General features: G+C 41.8%; 1 protein-coding gene across 2 annotated transcripts in view; it reads right to left on the bottom strand.

Moving 5' to 3' along the window:
* The window catches only part of plxdc1 (plexin domain containing 1), a 113,170-nt gene extending 89,911 nt beyond the window's left edge, over positions 1-23,259 (bottom strand). The window contains exon 1 of one of the 2 annotated variants that reach the window (XM_071392436.1): positions 22,757-23,259. In XM_071392436.1, coding sequence (XP_071248537.1) covers positions 22,757-22,832 — 76 coding nt within the window. In that variant the 5' untranslated portion in view covers positions 22,833-23,259. The remainder of the gene's footprint in view (positions 1-22,756) is intronic. The other variant, XM_071392437.1, reaches the window with a different exon arrangement.
* Between the last annotated feature and the right edge of the window lie 1,248 nt (positions 23,260-24,507).

Genomic DNA, 24,507 nt, shown 5'->3' with positions numbered 1-24,507 from the left:
GTCCAACATTGGCTGTTAAGCCAAATTATATTATAACTGTAGAGAAGCCGTAAACAGGATTTGAGTCTGTGTGAGGTCCGGAAGGGGGGAATAGGGATGTTTTTGAAAGTTGAAGCTGATTTACTGCATTTCTATACAATTACAAAACTTAAAAAATGCTATTTGAAGAACTACAAAAACAAGCAAAAAATACCCCGGGCTGCTGTAGGTTCATTCACCTCAGGTCGATCTACAAACACAGCCTATTAGCTATACAATTGTAATGTTATAGCCTTGGAAGGGGGAAATATGACAAATGTATCGCACTGATACGTAGGTATCAGCGACAAAACAAAAACGTATTGCATTTTTAGAAGTGTATTGTTTGCATTTTTTATTGCATTTGAATGTATGCCTATAGGGAAGATAAGCCATGTGGAGATGTTTATATTGAAACGCATCTTTTGTTTGATAAGATTAGTGTTCTGAGCTTTGATCAACACTAGGAGCAATATTTAGAGGTTGACCCCGAATTGATTTTCTTTGTGTACAAAATATCTATTTTGATCATTTTTTCTCAAATTAGAGGTAATTACAGGAAAGAAAGAAAGAAACCGCCCTTGAGAGGTATCGTGACATCACAGCACCTCTGAGTCCACCTATCAGTTCTGTTTCAGGGGGAGGGTTTAAAAGTAGGAAATTAAGAATTAAAAACATATCACTCTTGCACCTAAAAGTGGAAATTAAGACCAGGATTGAGGTGTTTGACTAATATAAAACCTTGAACAACTGTTTTAACTGAGTTGTTTTTTGAGTCAAGTTACTCAATGGTGAAATAATCAGAGTTAACATTTGATGAGCAATGCTTTACGGTGAGCTTAGTGTTTTGAATGTTTTCTGGAGAGTTGTTTGATGCTCTTTTCATATTTCAAGTTCACACAGTCAGAAGAATTACAAACACTTAATACCTGCATCTAACATACTTGGAATTTGTCCAATTCCTGTGTGTGTTTGTTTGTGTCTGAGTATGTGCATGCGCATGTATGTGTGTGTTATGTCATCTGGTCAACACATCAGATGGTTACGTTTTCATGTTCACTCTGGCCATTGCTTTGCTTGAGGAATTTAATGGCTCCATCGTGACTTACTGTGTTGTGTACATTTTACTACGGCAAAACCACATTTACAAAGTAACTCGATCAGTAGAAATTGTTATATAAACAGACTGTCATATGGAGAGGGATGAGATAGGCTTTCTGTTTATCTGCGATAAACTCATCTATCACATTAGACAAACAATATAGTGGCAGTTCTTTGGGGACTGACAAATATAGAAACTAAATTCTTATTTGAGCTGGGTTATTTAACTATGACATGGACATTATAAGCTTGAGTCAAGGTAGTAATATATTATTACAAAATACACAGAGGGTGAAGAGGGTAAGGGGGATACACGAGAAGCTTGGCTGGATCACTCTTTCTAGTGACGCTATGCCCTCACCGGGGAGGAAATAGCAGGAGTGATTCCAAACCAGGGAGGCAGAACGAGTGTCTCTCTCTCCCTACCTCTCTCTCTCTCCTTAAAGGTATACAAAAACTATAATGTTAGGTCATATATAGCCTCCACTTATGGTGTAGGAATGAAACTGATTATGTTGAAAAACCAACTGTCTCTCCCTCTTTCTACAGAAACATATGATGTGAGGTAGTATACCTAAATATAGCCTGTACTTATGGCGTTGGAATGTAAAGTTTAAACAAAATCATTTGTCGAGGGAGGTTGGCCAACACAGCCATTCCTGAGTGCAGAATGTGCACAACCGACAACTATATTTATTGAGACCATTTTTGCCAGAATGTCCAGATATGTGTTAATGGATGTAACAAAAGACTAGCCTGGTCAAGCATACTGACTGCTGCGCTCACATTGAAATGTTAATGTGAGCAAAAGCAGGCCTGTTCCACCAGGCTACCAAGACAAAGAAAGATCACACCAGACAAAATATCTGAAAAGAGGGGAGGAGTAAGAGAGAGCGAGATAAAGGACTTAATTGAAATCAAATTGAATTTATTTGGGTAAAAACATACAGAAAGATGTTCATTGCATCCCCAGAGGATAGCACTTACAAGTATTAATTTGAATACTTTCACAAGAAAGGAATCATGTGCACAGACCGAGTAGTCAAGCATTTGAACATTATGGCACATTTCTTTTCCATTTTACTGTCAAGCTTAATGTTGTAGGGTCTGAAGCGATCCATCCCTGTGGAACAGAAGGCTGGCTTGTATAGGTGGAGACGGGATGCTGGGAGGTCCCAGGATGGTTCCGTTTGTCATCGTAGTTCTGGATGATTAGCTTTGTGACAGGATGGCAGGGGTCTAGGACGATAGTACCTGGAGTCATCCATCCTGTCGCTGTGACTAGTATCCCTCCCACCGGAATTAGTCCCGAGGTGCTGCAGATCTAAGCAGAGTATGTCGCTAGTGGATGAGAGCGATTCCTGGGCTTGTAGGCATGCCAAGTCTTCACTACAATTGTCCAGCTGGGCTTCTCTGAGTAGATCTAGCTCTGCATCAAGGTAGTCTGCTGCAGAGGGACTTGCGGTTAAATGGTTGATAATGTGTTGTACTTGAGCAGCAGCATCTAAGAGCTCTTGATAGGATTTGTGTATGCTTACATCTTCAGCACGAGGGTTGAACGTCACTGTACCACAGAAGAAGGCTTTCTTGACCTCTGATTGATCTTCTGATGGCTCAGGAATAGTCTTTGGGCCGTTGCTCTGGAGACTGGGGTAGAAAAGGAGGGCCATGTTGCCATGTGCTTGGTTTAGAGAGCTCTGATAAAATCTTTCCCCTAGTCAGATCATCAGCTGGGTTGTTTGCTGAATCAATGTATCGCTAGTCTTGGATGTTGGTGAGCTCTTCTACAGTACCAGTCAAAAGTTTGGGCACCTCATTCAAGGGTTTTTATTTTCACTATTTTCTACAATGTATAATAATAACAGTGAAGACATCAACACTATGAAATAACACATATGGAATCATGTAGTAACCAAAAAGTGTTAAACAAATCCAAATATATTTTATATTCTTCAAACTAGCCACCATTTGCCTTGATGACAGCATTGCACACTCTTGACATTCTCTCAACAAGCTTTTCCAACAGTCTTGAAGGCGTTTGTCACGGCCGTTAAAAGAACTGGACCAAGGTGCAGCGTGGTGAGCGTACATTTTCTCTTTATTTGATAAAAATGACGCCGAACCAAAACAAACACTACAAAAACAAACCGTGAAGCTACAGGCTATGTGCCCTAAACAAAAGTAAACTTCCCAAAAAGACAGGTGGACAAAAGGGCTACCTAATTATGGTTCTCAAACGATAGACAGCTGCCTCTGAGAACCACACCCGGCCAAACAAAGAAATAGAAAACATAGAAATAAAGAAACTAGAATGCCCACCCTAGTCACACCCTGGCCTAGCCAACATAGAAAATAAAAACCTCTCTATGGCCAGGGCGTGACAGTGTTCCCACATATACTGAGCACTTGTTGACTGCTTTTCCTTCACTCTGCGGTCCAACTCACACCAAACCATCTCAATTGGGTTGAGGTCAGGTGATTGTGGAAGCCAGGTCATCTGATGCAGTCTTCGGTGGGGTAATCGGTATTACCGAGAATAAATATAAAAACTTTGGGAGCCATGCCATTCAGATCCCTTATTGATGTCACTTGTTAAATCCACTTCAATCAGTGTGAATGAAGGGGAGGAGACAGGTTAAAGGAGGATTTGAAGCCTTGAGACATGGATTGTGTGCCATTCAGAGCGTAAATGAGCAAGACAAAAGATTTAAGTGCCTTTGAACGGGGTATGGTAGTAGGTGCCATGTGCACCGGTTTGAGTGTGTCAAGAACTGCAACGCTGATGGGTTTCTCACACTCAACAGTTGCCTGTGTGTATCAAGAATGGTCCACCACCCAAAGGACATCCAGCCAACTTGACACAACTGTGGGAAGCATTGGGGTCAACATGGGCCAGCATCCCTGTGGAACGCTTTTGACACCTTGTGCATAGATTTCAGGAATTGAACAACACCCACTTCTGCAGCATCTACCAAAAAGACAGGACAGAGGTTGTAGACGAGTACAAATATCTGAGTGTTCTCTTGGACAATAAGCTTGTAGACCTCATCTACAAATAAGGGTCAGCAGAGACTGTACAGTGCATTCGAAAAGTATTCAGATCCTTTCACTTCTTCCGTTACAGCCTTATTCTAAAACGTATTAAATAACTACACACAATACCCCATAATGACAAAGGGAAAACAGGTTTAGAAATGTTTGATCATTTATACAAATAAAAAAACAGAAATAACTTACATAAGTATTCAGATCATTTGCTATGAGACTCGAAATTGAGCTCAGGTGCATCCTGTTTTCATTGGTTATCCTTGAGATGTTTCGACAACTTGTTTGGAGTCCACTTGTGGTAAATTCCATTGATTTGGACATGATTTGGAAAGGCACAGACACACACACACACACACACACACACACACACACACACACAAGGTCCCACAGTTGACAGTGCATGTCAGAGCAAAAACCAAGCCATGAGGTCGAAGGAATTGTTTGTAGAGCTCCGAGACAGGATTGTGTCGAGGCACAGATCTGGGGAAGGGTACCAAAACATTTCTGCAGCATTGAAGGTCTCCAAGAACAGAGTGGCCTCCATCATTCTTAAATGGAAAAAGTTTGGAAGCACCAAGACTCTTCCTAGAGCTGGCCGCACAGCCAAACTGAGCAATCGGGTGAGAAGGGCCTTGGTCAGGGAGGTGACCAAGAACCCGATGGTCTCACTGACAGAGCTCGCGAGTTCCTCTGTGGAGATGGTTGTCCTTCTGGAAGGTTCTCCCATCTCTGCAGCACTCCGCCAATCAGGCCTTTATGGTAGAGTGCCAAGAAGGAAGCCACTCCTCAGTAAAAGGCACATGACAGCCCGCTATGAGTTTGCTAAAAGGCACCTAAAGACTCTCAAACCATGAGAAACAAGATTCCCCTGTCTGATGAAACTAATATTGAACTCTTTGGCCTGAATGCCAAGCGTAATGTCTGGAGGAAATCTGGCACCATCCCTATGGTGAAGCATGGTGGTGGCAGCATCATGCTGTGGGGATGTTTTTCAGCAGCAGGGACTGGGAGACAAGTCAGGATCGAGGCAAAGTACAAGGAGGTCCTTGATGAAAACCTACTCTAGAGCGCTCAGGACCTCAGACTGGGGCGAAGGTTCACATTCCAACAGGACAACGACCCTAAGCACACAGCCAAGACGACGCAGGAGTGGCTTCGGGACAAGTCTCTGAATGTCCTTGAGTGTTCCTGCCAGACCCCGGACTTGAAGCCGATCGAACATCTCTGGAGAGAACGGAAAATAGCTGTGCAGCAACACTCCCCATCCAACCTGACAGAGCTTGAGAGGATGTGCAGAGAAGAATGGGAGAAACTCGCCAAATCAGGTGTGCCAAGCTTGTAGTGTCATACCCAAGAAGACTCGAAGCTGTAATCGCTGCCATAGGTGCTTCAACAATGTACGGAGTAAAGAATATAATCAAATGTTATTGTCCGTCCAGGATGGACATTTTTCTTTGGCATCACCTTCCATTAAAAGGATCCCATACATTCACACATCATACACATTCAAACCAGTCAGTCCATCATGTTGCATACACTAAACAGAGGACATTAACATATTCACTCACAACCGACCGCTTTCCCAACTGCACTGGATAGATAAGTACGTATACTGATATAACAGCACAAGGAACGAATTAATGTTTGAACGCATTCTCAAGCGCCGGTCAGAGGGAAGCCTCTCGAACTGAGGTTGGAGAGGGGTCGCCAATGACAGCCATTGCCTTCTTTTTGGTTGCTTTGTGGAACAGACTGCTCGAATGGGCCTGTGGTCAACCAATTACTTTGCTGGCTGTGTTTACTATTCTGGTGAGTTTGCTTTTGCTCCTCACCCTCAGATTACCATACAAGACTGTCATATTGAAGGTGAGGATGCGCTCCACCCTCAGATTACCATACAAGACTGTCATATTGAAGGTGAGGATGCGCTCCACCCTCAGATTACCATACAAGACTGTCATATTGAAGGTGAGGATGCTCTCCACCAAGCTGCTGTTCACCCTCTCCAGAACATCCTGTCTAATCCCAAAACCATTCAATATCCTGATTAAAAACAGGCGTTGGCTTTGTCTTTTCAACATTGATGTGGAGGGCACTTGACCGGCACCATTCTTGAAGGTTGTTTGTCTGTTTAAAATAGCTGTCCCCATCTGACGTAGCGTCTAAAAAATATAAAAATAAAATAAAATGAAAGTCATACCAGAGCCATGTCATCCGTGTACTTGAAAAGACTCACATTGTTTCCTTGGATCTTCATCTCATTAGTGTAGATAGAGAACAACAGCGGTGAAAGGACACACCCCTTTCCATGCATTTGGCCAGAAGGGGCGTGAGGGCCACAGGTCAAAAGCCATTTGGTGATTTAGCATCTGCCTTCTTAGGCACTGGTACAATGGTCAACACCTTCCAGGAGTTTGGCACTGTACAGGTGCTCAGCAGGAGTTGAAACAGTCGTGTGAAGACTCCCTTGAGCTGGTTGGCGCAGACCTTCAGTACTTTGCTCCGTAGTTCGTCTGGGCCCGGTGCTTTATGTGGCTTAATATGTGACAAGCCTAAAGCCACCTCGTTCTCTGACGGGAGAGGATTTGGGGATGCTCTCATATTTGTTTACATTAGTCTTTAAAAATCGACGGTATCTAATCTTCCATAAAAACAGTTATGGTCGTTTACAAAGGATGAACAGTCTGCTATGTTATTGTTCTCTCTTTTCCTTTCTCCTCCCATCATTGCATTAAGCCCTTCTCATGCTTGTTTTGGATTGGCTGGACAGATCCTCTGCTCCACTTTATCCTTGAAGTCCTTTTTAGCTTTCAACATTTTTGACCGGAATTCATTTCTCTTTACAGCATCAGTATCTCCTTTCAGGGACGCAAACTTCCTTTCATTGAGGCACATTTTCAAGTCCTTGGACACCCAGGGTTTGTTGTTGGGAAATACTCTGACAGTTGTGTTAATGACAGTATCCTCTCAGAACTGGATGTATGATATGATGCTGTCGGTCATCTCGTGGGGACCCCTGCACGAGTCAAAGAATACCTCCCAGTCTGTGACGTCAAAGCAATCCTTGAGCTCCTCCCTACTCTCCTCTGTCCATACCTGAATGGATTTCTCTACAGTTTGTTTTGCGTTTCACCAGCTGCCTGTATCTCGGTAGGAGATGGATAACGTTATGTCTGCTTTCCCGATGGGTGCTCTGCACACTGCCTTGTATGCATCCTCTGCGTTGCCATAACACTGGTCCAGGATACAATTTGAGCGAGTTGGACAGGTGACGTACTGTTGCAGAGTGGGGAGGTGCGAGGAGCGGTAGAGCGTATTAAAATCCCCAAGCAAATACTGGCTGGTCAGTTGATCGTGAAAACGCAGCGTCTGTAATCCGGTCAGCAGCTTCTTTATTGTTAGGTCCAGGCACATAGACCAGAATAACGGTGATCTGTCCAAACTCGCGTGGTAGATAGAATGGCCTGAATAATACAACTAGAATCTCAATCACATTACACTGCGTGGCCCAAGTATTATCTACAAAGATACATAGCCCCCCGCCTATTGATTTGTGATGTTTTGTCTCGATCTGTTTTCCTGTCAAAATGTAACGAGTTCTTTTGGGTGTCAGGGAAAATGTATGGAGTAAAAAGTACATTTTCTTTCAGAATGTAGTATAGTAAAAGTAGGCAAAAATATAAATAGTAAAGTACAGATACCCCCAAAAAACACCTTAAGTAAAAATACTTTAAAGTACTACTTAAGTACTTTATGCCACTGTATCCCATATAATCGAATTGAATAACACATGCATAAATGGCAAACCAGAAAGTCAAGAAATATATCATAAGGAACAAGGTTTTGAAGAGTCTGTCCTATATATGAGAGATACACTACATGACCAAAAGTATGTGGACACCTGCTCGTCGAACATCTCGTTCCAAAATCATGGGGATTAATATGGAGTTGGTCCCCCCTTTGATGCTGTAGCAGCCTCCACTCTTCTGGGAAGGCTTTCCACTAGATGTTGGAACATTGCTGTGGGGACTTGCTTCCATTCAACCACAAGATCATTAGCCAGGTCGTGCACTGATGTTGGGCCATTAGGCCTGGCTCGCAGTCGGCATTCCAATTCATCCCAAAAGTGTTCGGTCAGGGCTCTGTGCAGGCCAGTCAAGTTCTTCCACACCGATCTCGAAACCATTTCTGTATGGACCTCGCTTTGTGCATGGGGGCATTGTCATGCTGAAAGGGCCTTCCCCAAACTGTTGCCACAAAATTGGAAGCACAGAGTCTTCTAGAATGTCATTGTATGCGTTAAACTAGAATGTCTGTGTAGCGTTAAACTGTATCTTCACTGGAATTAAGGGGCCAAGCGCGAACCATGAGAAACATACTGTATATAACGGTCATGAATTTATATTGTCCTTTTGTTTGGTTATTTTCTTAAACACCATTTTAAAATGTGTACATGATACTGCAATACATTTTCCCCAAGGGAACAATAAAGTCAGTAAAGTAACATGTCTGTTTATTATGGGTGTGCCAAGTTCTAGGACAAAACGGAAATTGATAAATTTACAAGGTGCCTTATTGCTATTATAAACTGGCTACCAACATAAATAGAACAGTAGACAAGTATTTTTGCATCATACCTGTGGTATATTGTCTGATATACCACAGTTTTCAGCCAATCAGCATTCAGGACCCAAACTACCTGAAGCTATTTATGTCGTCCATTAGGGAACGTTACGAATAGGTTCCTATTTGGTTCTGATAGAACGTCATCCTTGGGACATTTCATAATGGTCCCAAAGGAACGCTGTTTGTGGGACCTTTGTGTAGTTCCCTCTAAGTTACCAGGATGTCGCTGAGGACCATGTCAATACTGTTTTAGGACGTTCTCAGGACTCATTTTACTTGTCGCTAGGACATTGCGTGATTGTACCAAGAAAACATTCTATGGGGGACCTTAGTCTAGTTCCTGTAAGTTACCAGGATGTCACTGAGGACCATGTTAGGACGTATTTAACACGCTCAGGACATTCATTTTAACAGTCTTCAGGACATTGTGTGGTGGTCCTGTTCAGCTAAAATAATGTTAAAAAAAAAACATTTTTAAGAAGTGGCAAGATGATTACATTTGACATGATCACTAAGTGCTGCTTTTTCAATATGAACCCACCTGGGGTACGCTGATCTTTCTGCTGCACCACAAAGAAAGCCTGTAGCATTCTCAGAAGTAGCATCCCCTACACATTCATTACTTTTAATACACCTCTTAGAAAAAGATAGCCACCTGCTCTGCTATTTCAGTTAATCTGACTCTTCTCTAATCACTTGTTTAATGTACTTATTCAAGCAATTTCAAGGTTTTCTGTATAGTTGTCTAATGTTGGTGGGGCATATCATTCTGTTTAGATGTTGCTCCTGAAATCACTATGATAAACCTCTGTCAGGTTGGATGGGGAGCGTTGCTGCACACCTACTGTGTTCTTGGGGACCTTCAATGCTGCAGACATTTTTTTTGTACCTTTCCCCAGATCTGTGCCTTGACACAATCCTGTCTCAGAGCTCTACGGACAATTCCTTCGACCTCATGGCTTGGTTTTTTCTCTGACAACACACTGTCAACTGTGGGACCTTATATAAACAAGTGTGTGCCTTTCCAAATCATGTCCAATCAATTTACATTACCACAAGTGGACTCCAATCAAGTTGTAGAAACATCTCAATCATGATCAATGGAAACAGGATGCACCTGAGCTATATTTCGAGTCCCATAGCAAATGGTCTGAATACTTATGTAAATACGGTGTTTTTTGTTTTTTATACATTAGCAAAAATGTCTAAAAACCTATTTTCGCTTTGTAATTATGTGTGTAGATTGATTAAGATTTTTTTTTTTTTCATCAAATTTTAGAATAAGGCTGTAACGTAACAAAATGTGAAGAGGTCTGAATACTTTCCGAATGCACTGTATTCTAGTCATGGCTCATCCTATATAACTACTTCTGTACACCTTTTCTGTTCTTATACTGTCCACACACACACACACATTCTGGACTGACATTGCCCGTTCTGATATTTCTTAATTTCTTTCTTTCGGGATTTTATGCGTATTGCTAGGTGTTTTTACTGGACTGTTTGAGCTAGAAACACAAGCATTTCTCTGCACCTGCGATAACATCTGCAATCTGTGTACGCGACCAATAAACGTTGACTTAAAGTATGGGGCGAGTGAATACCTTCAACTAAATCTGTGTCTGGCATAAATGCAGGTCAGCAGTAGCCAGCCATGCATTATTTATTAGCCTATTTCGTTGATAATTGAATAGGACTAAGTAAGTAAATCACGTGCATTTTCAGCTGTCGGGATTGTTTCTTAGCTTGGAACAACTAAGAGTAAAGAAACATACAGATGTGCCCTGAAATGTGCTTGGATTGATAGTGCAGTCATACGCAGTTGGGGTATAGGCTTACTGGCATTTAAAATCGCACTTCTGTTTTTTAGATGACGAGTAAATCCGATTACGAGTTGCAGGTGTGATGAAACAGATATGATTACAAATATGAGTATGACGAGATCGGCGCACCCCTATTGTTTTTCTCCTCTTTGTATTCCCTCTGTAGAAACCACAACTACTAATCCATATCCTCATCCAATCCCCATGTGATTTGTGTAAAGTATCTGTGTGTGCCTTTCCAAATCATGTCCAATCAATTGAATTTACCACAGCTGGTTTCCAATCAAGTTGTAGAAACATCTCAAGGACGATCAGTGGAAACAGGATGCACCTGCGCTCAATTGAGTCTAATAGCAAAGGGTCTGAATAATTATGTAAATAAGGTATGTTTTTAAAGAATGTTTACGGGTTTGTCATTATGGGGTATTGTGTGTAGATTGATTTAGATACAAAACTCAAAGTTTAGAATAAGGCTGTAAGGTAACAAAATATTGAAGTCAAGTGGCCTGAATGCTTTCCGAATGCACTGTAACTTGCAAACTTTTTCCTCCTGGCATATTTACCGGCTGGCGCCCGCATTGCATCTTTACTAATAACAACTTTGGACATGTGTGCGTTCCATTCAAAGTAAGTGCCTTATTACATTGTCATAGTTTCTGTATATCGTGTTGTCATTTCTACTGTAGCACACCATGTACAGTATGGAGCATAATGTATATTCCGTTTTAATCACATTTTCAAATAATGGTGACAAAACATGTATTTTGATTCTTGTATAGATTGTAACGGACACGTGTGTAAAATAATTTTTGGAAGGTTGTACTGAGCTAAATGCCAGCTATGCATGGTGCCATGTTTGACATCATATAATGCTTTCTGGATGTCATAACAAAATGGTTTGTTCACTCAACTTAAATTGTAACTATCGTTACTCAGGGTCACCAGCTCAGACCCCCCCCCTTTCCAGGGGTTTTATTTAGCTTACAAACTTTGTTTCCTGCCCTCCCCACCCCAATGTATTGATAAATCCCCCATCATAGTAACATTCACTGCATTTCCCCAGAACTGAAATGAATCCCCCTACAAATGGTTTCAACCAAGTCTGGCAGCCCTGTTTAACTTTCACGCTATGGTTAGGCAGTAGGCTTGCATTTGCAATGATCTGTGAGGTGATAACATTATTTGCTTTGTCAAACTGTAAACAACTTGTCAAGCCATGTGCTCCAGTTCTTATATACACTAACAAGTAGATAGAAGACGTATAATATCCTTTAAAAAGTGCCCAAACTAAATTAATATTTTACGGGCAATGGGGCGCAGCCATCTTTTGACTTTGCAATTCACTGTAAGATGCAAATAAACAATCTGGGATGAAAGTTTGCTTGTTTAACAAACATGGCTGCCATCCAAGAAGTTCGCTAGACTAGCAGCAGCGGACACGCATCTCTTTTCTAAACAATATTACCTTTCTCCATTGTGCTCACCAGAGACGTGGTACATTCTGAAGAAGTCTAGCTGTTAGGTCGCTAACTTACGTTTCGTTTTTTTTGTCAGCACAACCTGTTATTTAGACTGGTTTATAGATCGAGTCCTGCTGTTGATGTGTTTCGTTCTGTTGCTACTGTTCCAGACACATATTTGCATATTTACAATGACCACAAATATGTGCTCATATGCAGAAAATGGTTAAAACATTACAAACCCACGAAGCACTGTTTAAAACTAATGGAGAACAGTTGTCAGGACCATGCGGCACTGTTTGCACAGTTGAGGTTACAGGAACCATACACCCCTTCAAGGTCCAGTACACAGCACTACTCCAACCCAGCCTCCAGCTATAACCCCTAAACCCGAGCAAACACCACCCGCACCACCAGCAGTGGGCTGCCATTCCTGAGTCGTGGCCCCCCCTTAGCAATCACCGCTGTCTCACCTGCAAATTTGAGGTCGTTTCCACAGAGGAAATACAAAACGGGAGATAAACAGAGCGTCAAGCGTGACTGACCGTGCCAAAACCTATAGGTGAAGATTATAAGCTGAAATGTCTGAAAGATAACAAAAAGGATATAACTACTGACAATAGGGACAATAAGTGTACTCAGGTAATGACAGTAGCGTACAAACTGGAGCCATTGCAAGGATCTCTAACATCAGCATGTTACATTCTCCAATGAATAAGGCACTCACTTATTATTATTTTCCTGCAAACAAGGGAGAACATGCCACCCATGGCATCCACATGAAAGTATTGTTCGTGTTCAGAAGGGGAGATGGTGGTTATATGGGGTGGTGAGAAAAGGCTTAGGAGTGGTGATTTGGAAGTGAGAACAGGTGTGGGAACAGGTGTATTGGAACAAGGCGTGGCCTGCACCAATTTGGAGCAATTAGTCCAATCAGGTCATCGGAAGAGGAATAGTCTTCAATACAGTTCCGCCTCTGGGCAGCCGAAGAAGTTTGTACAAAGCTGTTGATCATGTTGTTTATTACAGTAACTACAGACAGAAAAGTTTGTACAAAATGTTGATCATATCATTTGCAGTTACAACAGACAAAGCAGTTTTAAAGACACGGGGTGATGGAGAACAGGAAGGGAGGGGGAAACAGCAGCGGAGCGATGTAAATGGCTTTTTGCATAAAGTAGCATATGCACAGAAGTTAAGGTTGTTTAGCTTTCGGGAAGAGGCGTGTTGAGCCTGGTCACGCGGCCACTCCCTTAATTAATACACTTGTTTCCAACGTGGATCTCGACGCTGTCGAAAAGAAAGGATGTTGTCGAAAAAGAGACAGCTAGAGTGAAAGAGAGAGAACATCAGAAAGAGAGAGCGAGAAACATACACAGGGGGGAGGTGGTTCTAATAAGGGGTCTTGTTTGATTTCACTGCAACAGCGGAAGAGGATCTATTTCTGACGCTTCACAATCAAAGCTGTTTAATTGGGTCAATTTGGCTGCATTTATCTCTGCTGAGAAGATGAGGGCCGCATCCCAAATGGCACCCTATTCCCTATTTAGGGCACCACTTTTGACCAGTCTAAAGTAGTGCACTATATAGGGAATAGGGTGCCATTTTGACCAGTCAAAGTAGTGCATTATATAGGGAATAGGGTGCCATTTTGACCAGTCAAAAGTAGTGCACTATATAGGGAAAAGGGTGCCATTTGGGACTTAGCTGAGGGGTGTCCGAGTATGGAGGGAGGACGAAGAGGAGGAGTGAGAGAGGGTGAGAGAGAGAGATAGAGGAAGAGGGACAGTGACTCAAGGACTGGACAGTTGTCATAACACTGTTCTGCAAAACACACACACACTGGGTCTTGCTCCATCAGTGTGTCTCCCTCAACGATCCAACAAATCTCAGCACATCTTAAAGGCAACCAATGGGATGACAGGCCTATATACTGCACAGTACATCCATGTCTTACAATAGGTGCACCCCTCTACACCAGACCTATGTTAAATTAGTATCCATTTTCTTTCAAATACTTTCAGCATTCGATTGAACCTGCCTGCGTGTCAGATGGGCAGGGTTTGCAGTTTGCACTTCTGGGACTATTCCATTGGTTCCATTGTACCAGACAAGCTCAATCAAGTGCATAGTTTGAAACAAAACAAATACTGTTTGAACCCAGGTTTGCTATAGATCCTTTGGAACAGGACGGCACCATTGCTTTATGTGAGATAACACTACGACAAAGGCAGATGTGTCTGCCCTAGAACATCCCTCTGGAGTGCCTGCATTGCGGCAACAACCTTGTAAATCTGGTGGGTGTTTGAAACACATATAAGGAAAGAAGCCAATGTAGGGCAAGCGTCATCAGCCACATATGTACAGTACAGATACATAGGCCTATATAATACACTGGTAAGACCAAATCCCTAAATCATCCACACTGGGTAACATGCTCAGAAACGCATGCATGCACACACACACACTCACACACACACACACACACACACACACACACACACAGAGAGATCAGTAGGCCTAGCGTCAATAAACCCACATCAAGTGAAGCTACTATTTACTCCCTTATCAAGACAATATAATTATCTCACTAAATTATGTAGTTTAATTAAGCGTCATAATCACTCATTATTAACAGTATTTGTATGGGACAATACACTGTCATCCATCTCCTGAGTCTCTCAAATTGAACTATTCACTGTCGTTATTTTCTTTCCCCATTCTCTGTCAGCATATCATCCATCCACAGTTATCTCACAAGCCTCAGCATTATCATGAGCCAATACGTCCATACTCCATGCTGAATGCACCGAAGTTCAAGCTGTCTAAGTTCAGTTTCATCCAACAAAATGAATGACAATGAAGGCAATCCACACTGCCCCTTTTCTTATAGCTGCATATAACTTATGTACTTTCTTTTGCAGGGAGACATCAGTCAATGGACTTCGTACTTTAAGCTTTTTCCAATACATTAATGAACAATCAATTACTTTTGCTGACTTAATGGATGGCGCTCATACTGTTGGGTCCCGATTCCAAACGTAGGAGATTACGCATTTCTTAACGCCTTTGCTACGCACTTCTCAGTAGTTGGTATTCGGACTTACCTTATGAAGGTGCGAAACGGGCTTTGCATGCATGGTTCCCTTGCGCACGCTGAATAAATGTAATTCAACCCTCCCATTTGCTGGCCAACATATTTTCTCATGGGGTTTTCATTCAACCGGGTTTTCAGTACATTTATCTTTAAGCCATCCCCTTAAATATGGTGAACCTTTTAGTTCGAAATTTGTCAACAGATTCAATAGAATATATTGACAGAATGGGTTCAGAATATTAGGGGTCATTGAAAGAACGCCACCTCAATATATGCATATTCGTCTCTGTTTCAGCAACAATTGGTAGATTTAATAATACTCTGGTCTTTTAGATTATTTAGGGTTAGGAAAGTATTTGTGAATAATAAAAAAAAAATGGATTGGAGAGCCTTTACGAACAAAATAAAGAAAATCCTGGTTTGATTATTTATGAAAATTGCCACATTTACAGTTGAAGTCGAAATACATTTAAACTCACTTTTTCACAATTCCTGACATTTAATCCTAGTAAAAATGTCGTCTCTTAGGTCAGTTAGGATCACCACTTTATTTTAAGACTGTGAAATGTCAGAATAATAGTAGAGAGAATGATATATTTTAGCTTTTATTTCTTTCACCACATTCCCAGTGGGTCCGAAGTTTACATACAATCAATTAGTATTTGGTAGCATTGCCTTTAAATTGTTTAACTTGGGTCAAACGTTTAAGGTAGCCTTCCACAAGCTTCCCACAATAAGTTGGGTGAATTTTGGCCCATTCCTCCTGACAGAGCATGTGTAACTGAGTCAGGTTTGTAGGCCTCCTTGCTCACACACACTTTTTCAGTTCTGCCCACAAATTTTCTATGGGATTGAGGTCAGGGCATTGTGATGGCCACTCCAATACCTTGACTTTGTTGTCCTTAAGACATTTTGCCACAACTTTGGAAGTATGCTTGGGGTCATTGTCCATTTGGAAGACCCATTTGCGACCAAGCTTTAACTTCCTGACTGATGTCTTGAGATGTTGATTCAATATATCTACGTAATTTTCCTCCCTCATGATGCCATCTATTTTGTGAAGTGCACCAGTCCCTCCTGTAGCAAAGCATCCCCACAACATGATGCTGCCAGCCCCGTGCTTCACGGTTGGGATGGTGTTCTTCAGCTTGCAAGCCTCCCCCTTTTTCCTCCTAACATAACGATGGTCATAATGGCCAAACAGTTCTATTTTTGTTTCATCAAACCAGAGGACATTTCTCCAAAAAGTACGATCTTTGTCCCCATGTGCAGTTGCAAACCGTAGTCTGGCTTTTTTATGGCAGTTTTGGAGCAGTGGCTTCTTCCTTGCTGAGCGGCTTTTCAGGCTATGTCGATATAGGACTCGTTTTACTGTGGATATAGATACTTTTGTACCTGTTTCCTCCAGCATCTTCACAAGGTCCTTTGCTGTTGTTCTGGGATTGATTTTCACTTTTCGCACCAACGTACGTTCATCTCTAGGAGACAGAACGTGTCTTCTTCCTGAGCGGTATGACGGCTGCGTGGTCCCATGGTGTTTATACTTGCGTACTATTGTTTGTACAGATGAGCGTGGTACCTTCAGGCGTTTGGAAATTGCTCCCAAGGATGAACCAGACTTGTGGAGGTCTACAATTTTTTTCCTGAGGTCTTGGCTGATATCTTCTGATTTTCCCATGATGTCAAGCAAAGAGGCACTGAGTTTGAAGGTAGGTCTTGAAATACATCCACAGGTACACCTCCAGTTTCCTCAAATGATGTAAATTAGCATATGAGAAACTTCTAAAGCCATGACATCATTTTCTGGAATTTTCCAAGCTGTTTAAAGGCACAGTCAACTTAGTGTATGTAAACTTCTGACCCACTGGAATTGTGATACAGTGAATTATAAGTGAAATAATCTGTCTGTAAACAATTGTTGGAAGAATTACTTGTGTCATGCACAAAGTAGATGTCTTAACCGAATGGTTGAACAACCTAAGTGTAAGTAAACTTCCGACTTCAACTGTAGTTCTTTAACCCATGGTACTGTTGAAAGATTAGTGTACATAGACTTATAATAGGAAGAATAGTGTACAATAGTAGTCTATCTCCTTATCTATAAATTGCACTACCCATGGAACTGTGAAGGTAAACTAAACAATGTAATTAAATGGAATAATAATAGAGGCTATACCAACTGAAGGGAACTAACAGTAAACTGGCAGTTGAATACGTGTTGTTATTAGGCCTACTGACAGTCAATACTGATAGTGGGTAATATTTAACATGATAGAAATAGGAAACAGAGAAAGTCGGAGTAGTCTATAATTAAGACATTTGACAGCGCCGATCTCTCCAAGTTAAAAGGCTGTACAATTTAAATTCTGCATAATGGCACAGCATTTCATAAACTTTACTGTGGGAAAGTTGATATGTTGATATGTTTCAGTTTGCTGCCATATGACTGGTTTCACATTTGTCTCCAGCGATTATAAGGTAAAAATAGATCTAAAAGAAGTGTAATTTATATTTACAATTCCTTTATCCAAATGATTACTCATTACCTAGCTGTGCATAGAGAATAGTGTTATTTCTATCAGAAAAAAATTAAGTAGATGCTTTTTCCACCTGGAACCGGTAGGTTTGCTAGACCTTATTCATGGTTTCCTCACGTGTACAGGTGGTGGAATTATTAGGGAATTAAGTAATGCGAACAACAATTTACAGACGCACACAAATAATGACTACATCTCCTCTGCCCAGACACGCATGCTCAAACCCCTGTGGACAGACAAAGAAAGGGAGGACGGCCAGAGTTTAAGTCAGTGAAATTATTTTTAATAAAAGGAGATGGCTATCTTTGAGGTGGAGCAAAGTGTTTATGGGGGACTGCTCCTTATTATAATTACTGTGGCCTTGTGACTGAAACAAATATGGCTTCTGTTCATGCAAATACACTCTTACGGAAAAAAACCCACATAATTTCACGTGAATACTCACGTGAAGTGTTCCAAAAACCTGGTTTCACATGATTTCACAAGTGAAAGGTCATAGGGGTGCGGCTGTATGTGGGATAAAGGTTTTTATGTTGCATATATCATAACATAGAGAAGAGCTTTTCTCTTAAAATGGAAATAGGAGTAATATGATTTTTAAATCATGTTTTAATTCTATCTGAATCTGTTTCGTTACTCCCATCTCTCACTGCAGCTATGAATACACATACAATATGTGCCCCTGGCCCTGACTTCACATGTTGAAATTTGTGTTTTCACATGTGCTCATACAGTGGTGGATTTAGGCATCGGCGACATGGGGACCCAGGGCGGCATCGGGCACCCGCACAAGAAATTGAAATAATAATATTCCGAATGGTGACATTTGCGTGATCGGTTTTCTATCGCTCATTTGCACGTTAAGTCAATGATATCATGTCACCGTGTGGGACTGTGGGTCAATTAACCTGGTCGGAGTGGGTGTCCTGATTCTTGTTTATGAGCTAGGCAGGCTACTTCCTGGGAAGGTCTCCCACTCAGAAGTACGAGATGGGGAGGGGGGTGGGGGTAGGTTGACCTGAGGTCTCCCCACTGGAAGCCCGAGGTAGGGGGAGCGGGGGAATCTATCAAATAGCGCACCTCTAACTTTGTACAGTACTAATGCAATTAGTAATGCATTTAGTTGTGCAATTTAGTTTGTGTGTTTCTTGTTTGAAGTGCAATAGTGTAATAATCAGGTTCTCTTCTTTATAAGTGTGCTATTCTATTTGTGTATTTTTGTGATATAGGATTTGTGCAATTTCGTTTTATTTGTGTGTTTTTTGTTAGCATTAGGGTAATAGCGTAATAAGTCGATTCTCTTTTTTATTTGTATTTATATACTACAATTTGTATCTATTTGTTTTTGTTATTTCTTTTTGATATTTCTGACTCTTATTTTTGTATATATATTTATATAGTTTTAAATGATTATGATTACTATGATTATTTATTTGTGTTGTTCCAAATGTCTGAATAAAAATTACAGTTAGTGCAGAACGGTGCTTTTTCTGTGGGGCCACACAAGCTAGAACCGCCACTGTGCTTATACAGTATGTTAAGTGTAGTTTCATGTTATCACGTTACAATTGTCACATTTATTTCACGAGATGTTTTTACATATTACCTGTTGTTATGTGTGTAGTTCCATGTTATCACGTTAAAATTTGACATCCCCATGTTGTCACATTTATTTAACAAGGTCATGTTCTCATACGTGCTCACATATTGTCAGGTGTAGTTTCATGCTATCACATGTTGCTTTACATGTTGTCACATGTTATCACATTAACTTCACATAAGGTCACATTCGTGTGGTTTTTCCATAATGGCATACTGATGCCAAACCAAAGATGGTTTAATATGAAGATGCTTAAAAACTGTTGCCTGACGACTAAAACTGATATTCTTCTGCTGCTCTATGTTCGCTACATTCTTCAGTCTGAGATTGCCATCGTTGAAGTCATTTGTGGTGACGTCAAAATGAGGGGTGTTTGTACAAAACAAAGTCATCATCGATTGGATCATCTCTAACCAATCAGAGTGTGTCCTGGCTCTGGCCCAACCCATCGGATTCTGGGGCCAATCAGAATGGTTAGAACATTTTCATTCTAGAAATCGTTGGGGAGGTACTCAGATCCAGACTCATTGCAGAGAATAAACTAACGTCTGTGGGCGTGGCGTACTGTTTGGAGTTTGGGTAGCCAGGCAACAGAAACTGCTTCTCCAATATAAATCCTTGATCACATTTGTAAGCGATGTTAGCTAGCTAAGCTCATGAGTAGAAACACGTCAGCGGGTCTAACGGTCATGTCGTACTGAACTGCACATTTCCAGGCAGTCAAATCAAAGGCAATCCTTTGACACAAATGAAAACATGTCAATTTCACACTTTCACAAAGTTGGAGTAATACCATGTTCCTCTATTTAAAGGAATAATCCACAAAACCTATATTTTTATTTATTTTAGGGTATTATTACTCTGCATGTCAGCAATTAAGTTTTCAAGATATAGGACTTTCAAAAAACTGATTGTCAATAGTCACATCATCAAAATATAGTTGTTTTTTATGCAGAAAATGAACAACTATAAGGATGAATTTTTCACTTCTCTCATTGACTTTCCAAATCCCAAAACCTAGTCTGTCGAGTCTGCTTTGCGAGGCATTCCTGGAAGTATCGGTCTTTTGGGCCTCTGGGTTTCAAAACTCTGTGGCCAAACCCTCATTGAGTGGGGCCTGTAATAGTTTATAGGGAGCAATAGAGTTAATATGAGTTGGATTCACTGCTGTCTTACAAAGGGCTGTATTTAACACTACTATGTTTTTATTGACTTTTCTTCAATCAGGGGTGAGTTTCCCAGAAACGTTGTAGCACAGAGATCATCTTAAAGGGATAGTTTCCCAGTTTTTTTACCCAATCTTAATCATTTCCTTGCCCTGAGTGAAGTTTTTTGACGATTTGTCACAGCAAATCATTTAAGTACTTTCTAGGCAATGGACCAACAATGGTCTTAGTGCTACGAATCTTTCAGGAAACTCACCCCAGGTTATGTGACCTAGAACACATTGTCATTCAGACAAATTACCTCAGGGAGAGTTGCATTACATGTAGTCATTCTACAATGGTAAACTCACATGCTACATTCTTCCCTTTCCAAAATATATGAAATCCTCATGCCATCATTATATAGAACCCTAAGGGAAGTAAAACACTACAAACAAACATTTACAACCACCGATGTGCCCACAGAGAATGACAAACATCTTGAGTGTGTTCCAGGTTGCCTGTATTTGCCAGAGGCTGCAGACAAGGGATTGAGCTTCAGAGCTTCAGATCCATATGGTCATACAGTCAAAAGATGATGATAACAGCAAAATGGCTGTTTAACCACAATTGGTGCGTTTCATCGTTGTTCGTTTTAAAAAACGCTCTGGTTGTACTCGGTCTGCACACGATCAGGGTGTGCTCGGTACTCACGTGCTTAGACAGTTTGTGCCAAGTCTGCAAATGCTCAGTTTAGGCTACTTAAATGAGTGCTAGATAAACATATTTCCTTTTCTTAACTCCTTTCACTCATCGGCAACAACTGGACGGATGAAAGTTCACCAATGTCCACTTCGATTTGAGTCCTTCATTTTTAACACAAAGTCATAGCTGATCTTTGAGAACCTTTTGAGGACTCTTGACACCTCCCAGGTTGTCTAGACTTGTCAATTACGTCATTTTATTTTATTCTCAATCCCGAGACACCTAACTGACCTTCCAAAGCACTTCAAGCTAGTGTCCACCAGAGCCAGCAATGTGACTCGAGGGCTCTAATGTTCCTTTATCCTGTAGTCTCACCATCATCTCAAAAACAACTGATTTGTGGATGTTCCTTTAACATTAGGCCAGTTCTTCCATCATGGACCTGGGTATACCTACAGGGTGCGCAGGCTTATGTTCCAGCCGAGCATTAGCACCCCTGCATCAACACATCAAGCCCTCGATAACAATATCTAAATCATGTGTGTCAGAGTGATGGAACTACAAGGCTGTACATCCAGTGGTTCTCCACGACCAGGATCGAGGAACACTTCATGAGGCATGACGACCTCCTCATCCAAGGGGAAAGCACTGTTCTCTTGCCAGGCTCTGCTGTTGCGATATGGGGCCCCTGTGGTGGGCACATGGGGCTGGGGTCTGTCTCTTCTCACTGGGGGCCCAGGGGGGCCACTCTGGGCTGGGCTCTTCACTGCAGAGCTGGGCCCCTGATCAGAGGGAGGGGGACCACAGGAGAGGGCAGTGAATCTAGAGCAGCACTGATTGTAGGAGGAGGAGCGGTGGAAGAACGGTGGCTGCTAAAAATACTGCATCTCCAAGGAGTACTGAAATACACACACACACACACACCCACACCCACAGGCGAACACTGGGATGTGGTTGAACAGACATAAAGGTGTTTGCACACACACAGACACACACATACATACTTTCCCTCACGCAAATACACACACACACACACACATGTATGCGCACACACACACACACACACACACACACACACACACACACACACACACACACACACACACACACACACACACACACACACACACACGACCGGTGATGATGACAAAGAGTGGGTATAACATCAAATCCATCACAGTGCATTCAAGTGTGTCCTCTGACTCACAGAGATAAGTGTCGAAAGGACTGTTAGCCTTTTAGCATAGCTTGCACAGATGTTCAGAAGACTAAGGCTTGGCCACATATACAAACTTTTGTCCATGTATCGAAAACAAATCTCTTTCACGCACGCACACATTCTCTTACTCTCTCTTTCTCTCTCTCACACACACACACACACTTTCACAGTATTTCGACAGGGGGAAGTTAGTTCTGGGACTATTTACCTCAGGTGTGTGTGTGTGTGTGTGTGTGTGTGTGTGTGTGTGTGTGTGTGTGTGTGTGTGTGTGTGTGTGTGTGTGTGTGTGTGTGTGTGTGTGTGTGTGTGTGTGTGTGTGTGTGTGTGTGTGTGTGTGTGTGTGTGTGTGTTCATGTGATACAAGCTGAGATCTTACCTGTTCGCTCCTGCGCCCAAATTCTCCCAAACTGTGCCTGGGATAGACAGATCAACAGAACAGCATACAACCCCATGTCCACACAGTAGAGTGCGCTCCCTCCTTCCTCCTCTCTCCTTTTCCCCTTGCACTCTTACTTCTTCAAGGAAAGGGTGCCTACTCCTCCTCTCGCCCACCTTTCCTCTCTCTCCTTTCACTCTCACTCTTCCTTTCTGACTTAGAAGCAAAGAATTCTTGCTTTTTCTTTTTCTCTCTCCTCTCTTTCTCTCTTTCTCTCTCACACTCTGTTTTTGTTTCCTCCTTACTCTAAATCCTGGGATGTTGTAGCCATGGTAAAAGAAGAGTTGACAAACAGTACAAACAGATGATGAGGTGATGCAGTTGTGAACGTTTTCTGTTCCTTTCCTCGTCTCTCGCTCTCCTCTCTTAGTTTTCGGCCACCCTCCCTCCTTTTTCTCACTCCGTGTCTCTCGCTTTCTCTCCCTCTCCTGAGCACTGCTCTGATTTAGAAGCAGGGCTGAGACTACCCTACATAGAAATATTTATATATTTCTTCCACAGTAGCTGCCAGGCACATGGCACCCTCCTGTGGACGTCCGTCAAAACAAAAACAAACTAGTCAAACATAGAACTGTGCTACAGAACATGTGTGGATCCAGTCTCTCAAAAAATCTGTCATGTTTAAAATACACCAAAACATAAAAATAAGCTTTACTCAACACTTGTTATGGAGCAGTAACATCGGACATCGGATCCTTTATTGGTGTATTACGCCGCAATACTCATAGCTATGGACATTGGATGTCCGTGTGACTGAGAAAAAGTAGTGCCAATACCAATAATTAGACACCCCTACACTGTGCCTCTTCCCATCCCCATGGCGACTGGAAGGAGTAGGGTAATTGTGTTGTGCGTTGTTGGCACACTGTTAAAATGAAGTGGAACAAGTCTGGTAAAATCCTGCACAGCTGTTGTGGATGATTAAATGTCAATACTCCCACGGACTCTACAGCTGAGGAGAGCTGAGCAAAACACGTTCTCTTTAATTCTTTTAAAGACAGATGAGCACAAACGCACACAATGTGTACTGGCACAGGCCAAGACACACACACACTCACACACACACACAAAGAGGGTTAGCGCGCACACACACACAAAAATAGGTTTTGCGCACACACAGACATACACTAAAACAGAGGTTTAGTACACACACACACACAGCCCCTTTTCAGGCTGACGCGTATGAGACTAACTGCAGACAGAAATACTCATTAGATTGTCAGGAAATGGAGGGAGACTGTTGAAGGATGGTGGACGTCAGGGCTGAGAATGACACTCAGATGATTCATGGGGTTCAGCAGGTGAGCTGCGAAGGTAAGATATCATCCTGTCATGTTTAACCTCAGAACAATAGGATCATTTTGCAAACAATCTTAATTTGGGGGTGATTCAATCCGTAAAGCTGAAGTTCAGCGCTATAGCGTGATTGAAATTTAAAGGCAATGTTCCTGCATTTGCGGAGACTGATTCCACTGTAAACGCTGCATATGTCGGCTCAATCGGAATATACCTTTAAATTACAATCGAGCTATAGCGCTGAACTTCCGCAATATGAATTGAATCGAGCCCTTGATAATAAACAACACTGTCTAAATAGTCGGCTGTACACAGCCAACACATAGTTGGTTTGCCTATTGTTGGGCTTCCTGGAAAAACGTATATCTCACTTTATATGCATGTATGTCACGTGT

Source organism: Salvelinus alpinus, chromosome 3 (genome assembly GCF_045679555.1).
Source record: "Salvelinus alpinus chromosome 3, SLU_Salpinus.1, whole genome shotgun sequence".
Classification (NCBI taxonomy): domain Eukaryota; kingdom Metazoa; phylum Chordata; class Actinopteri; order Salmoniformes; family Salmonidae; genus Salvelinus; species Salvelinus alpinus.
Note: the sequence above shows the minus strand (reverse complement) of the source record. Positions and strands in the feature narration are given on the sequence as shown.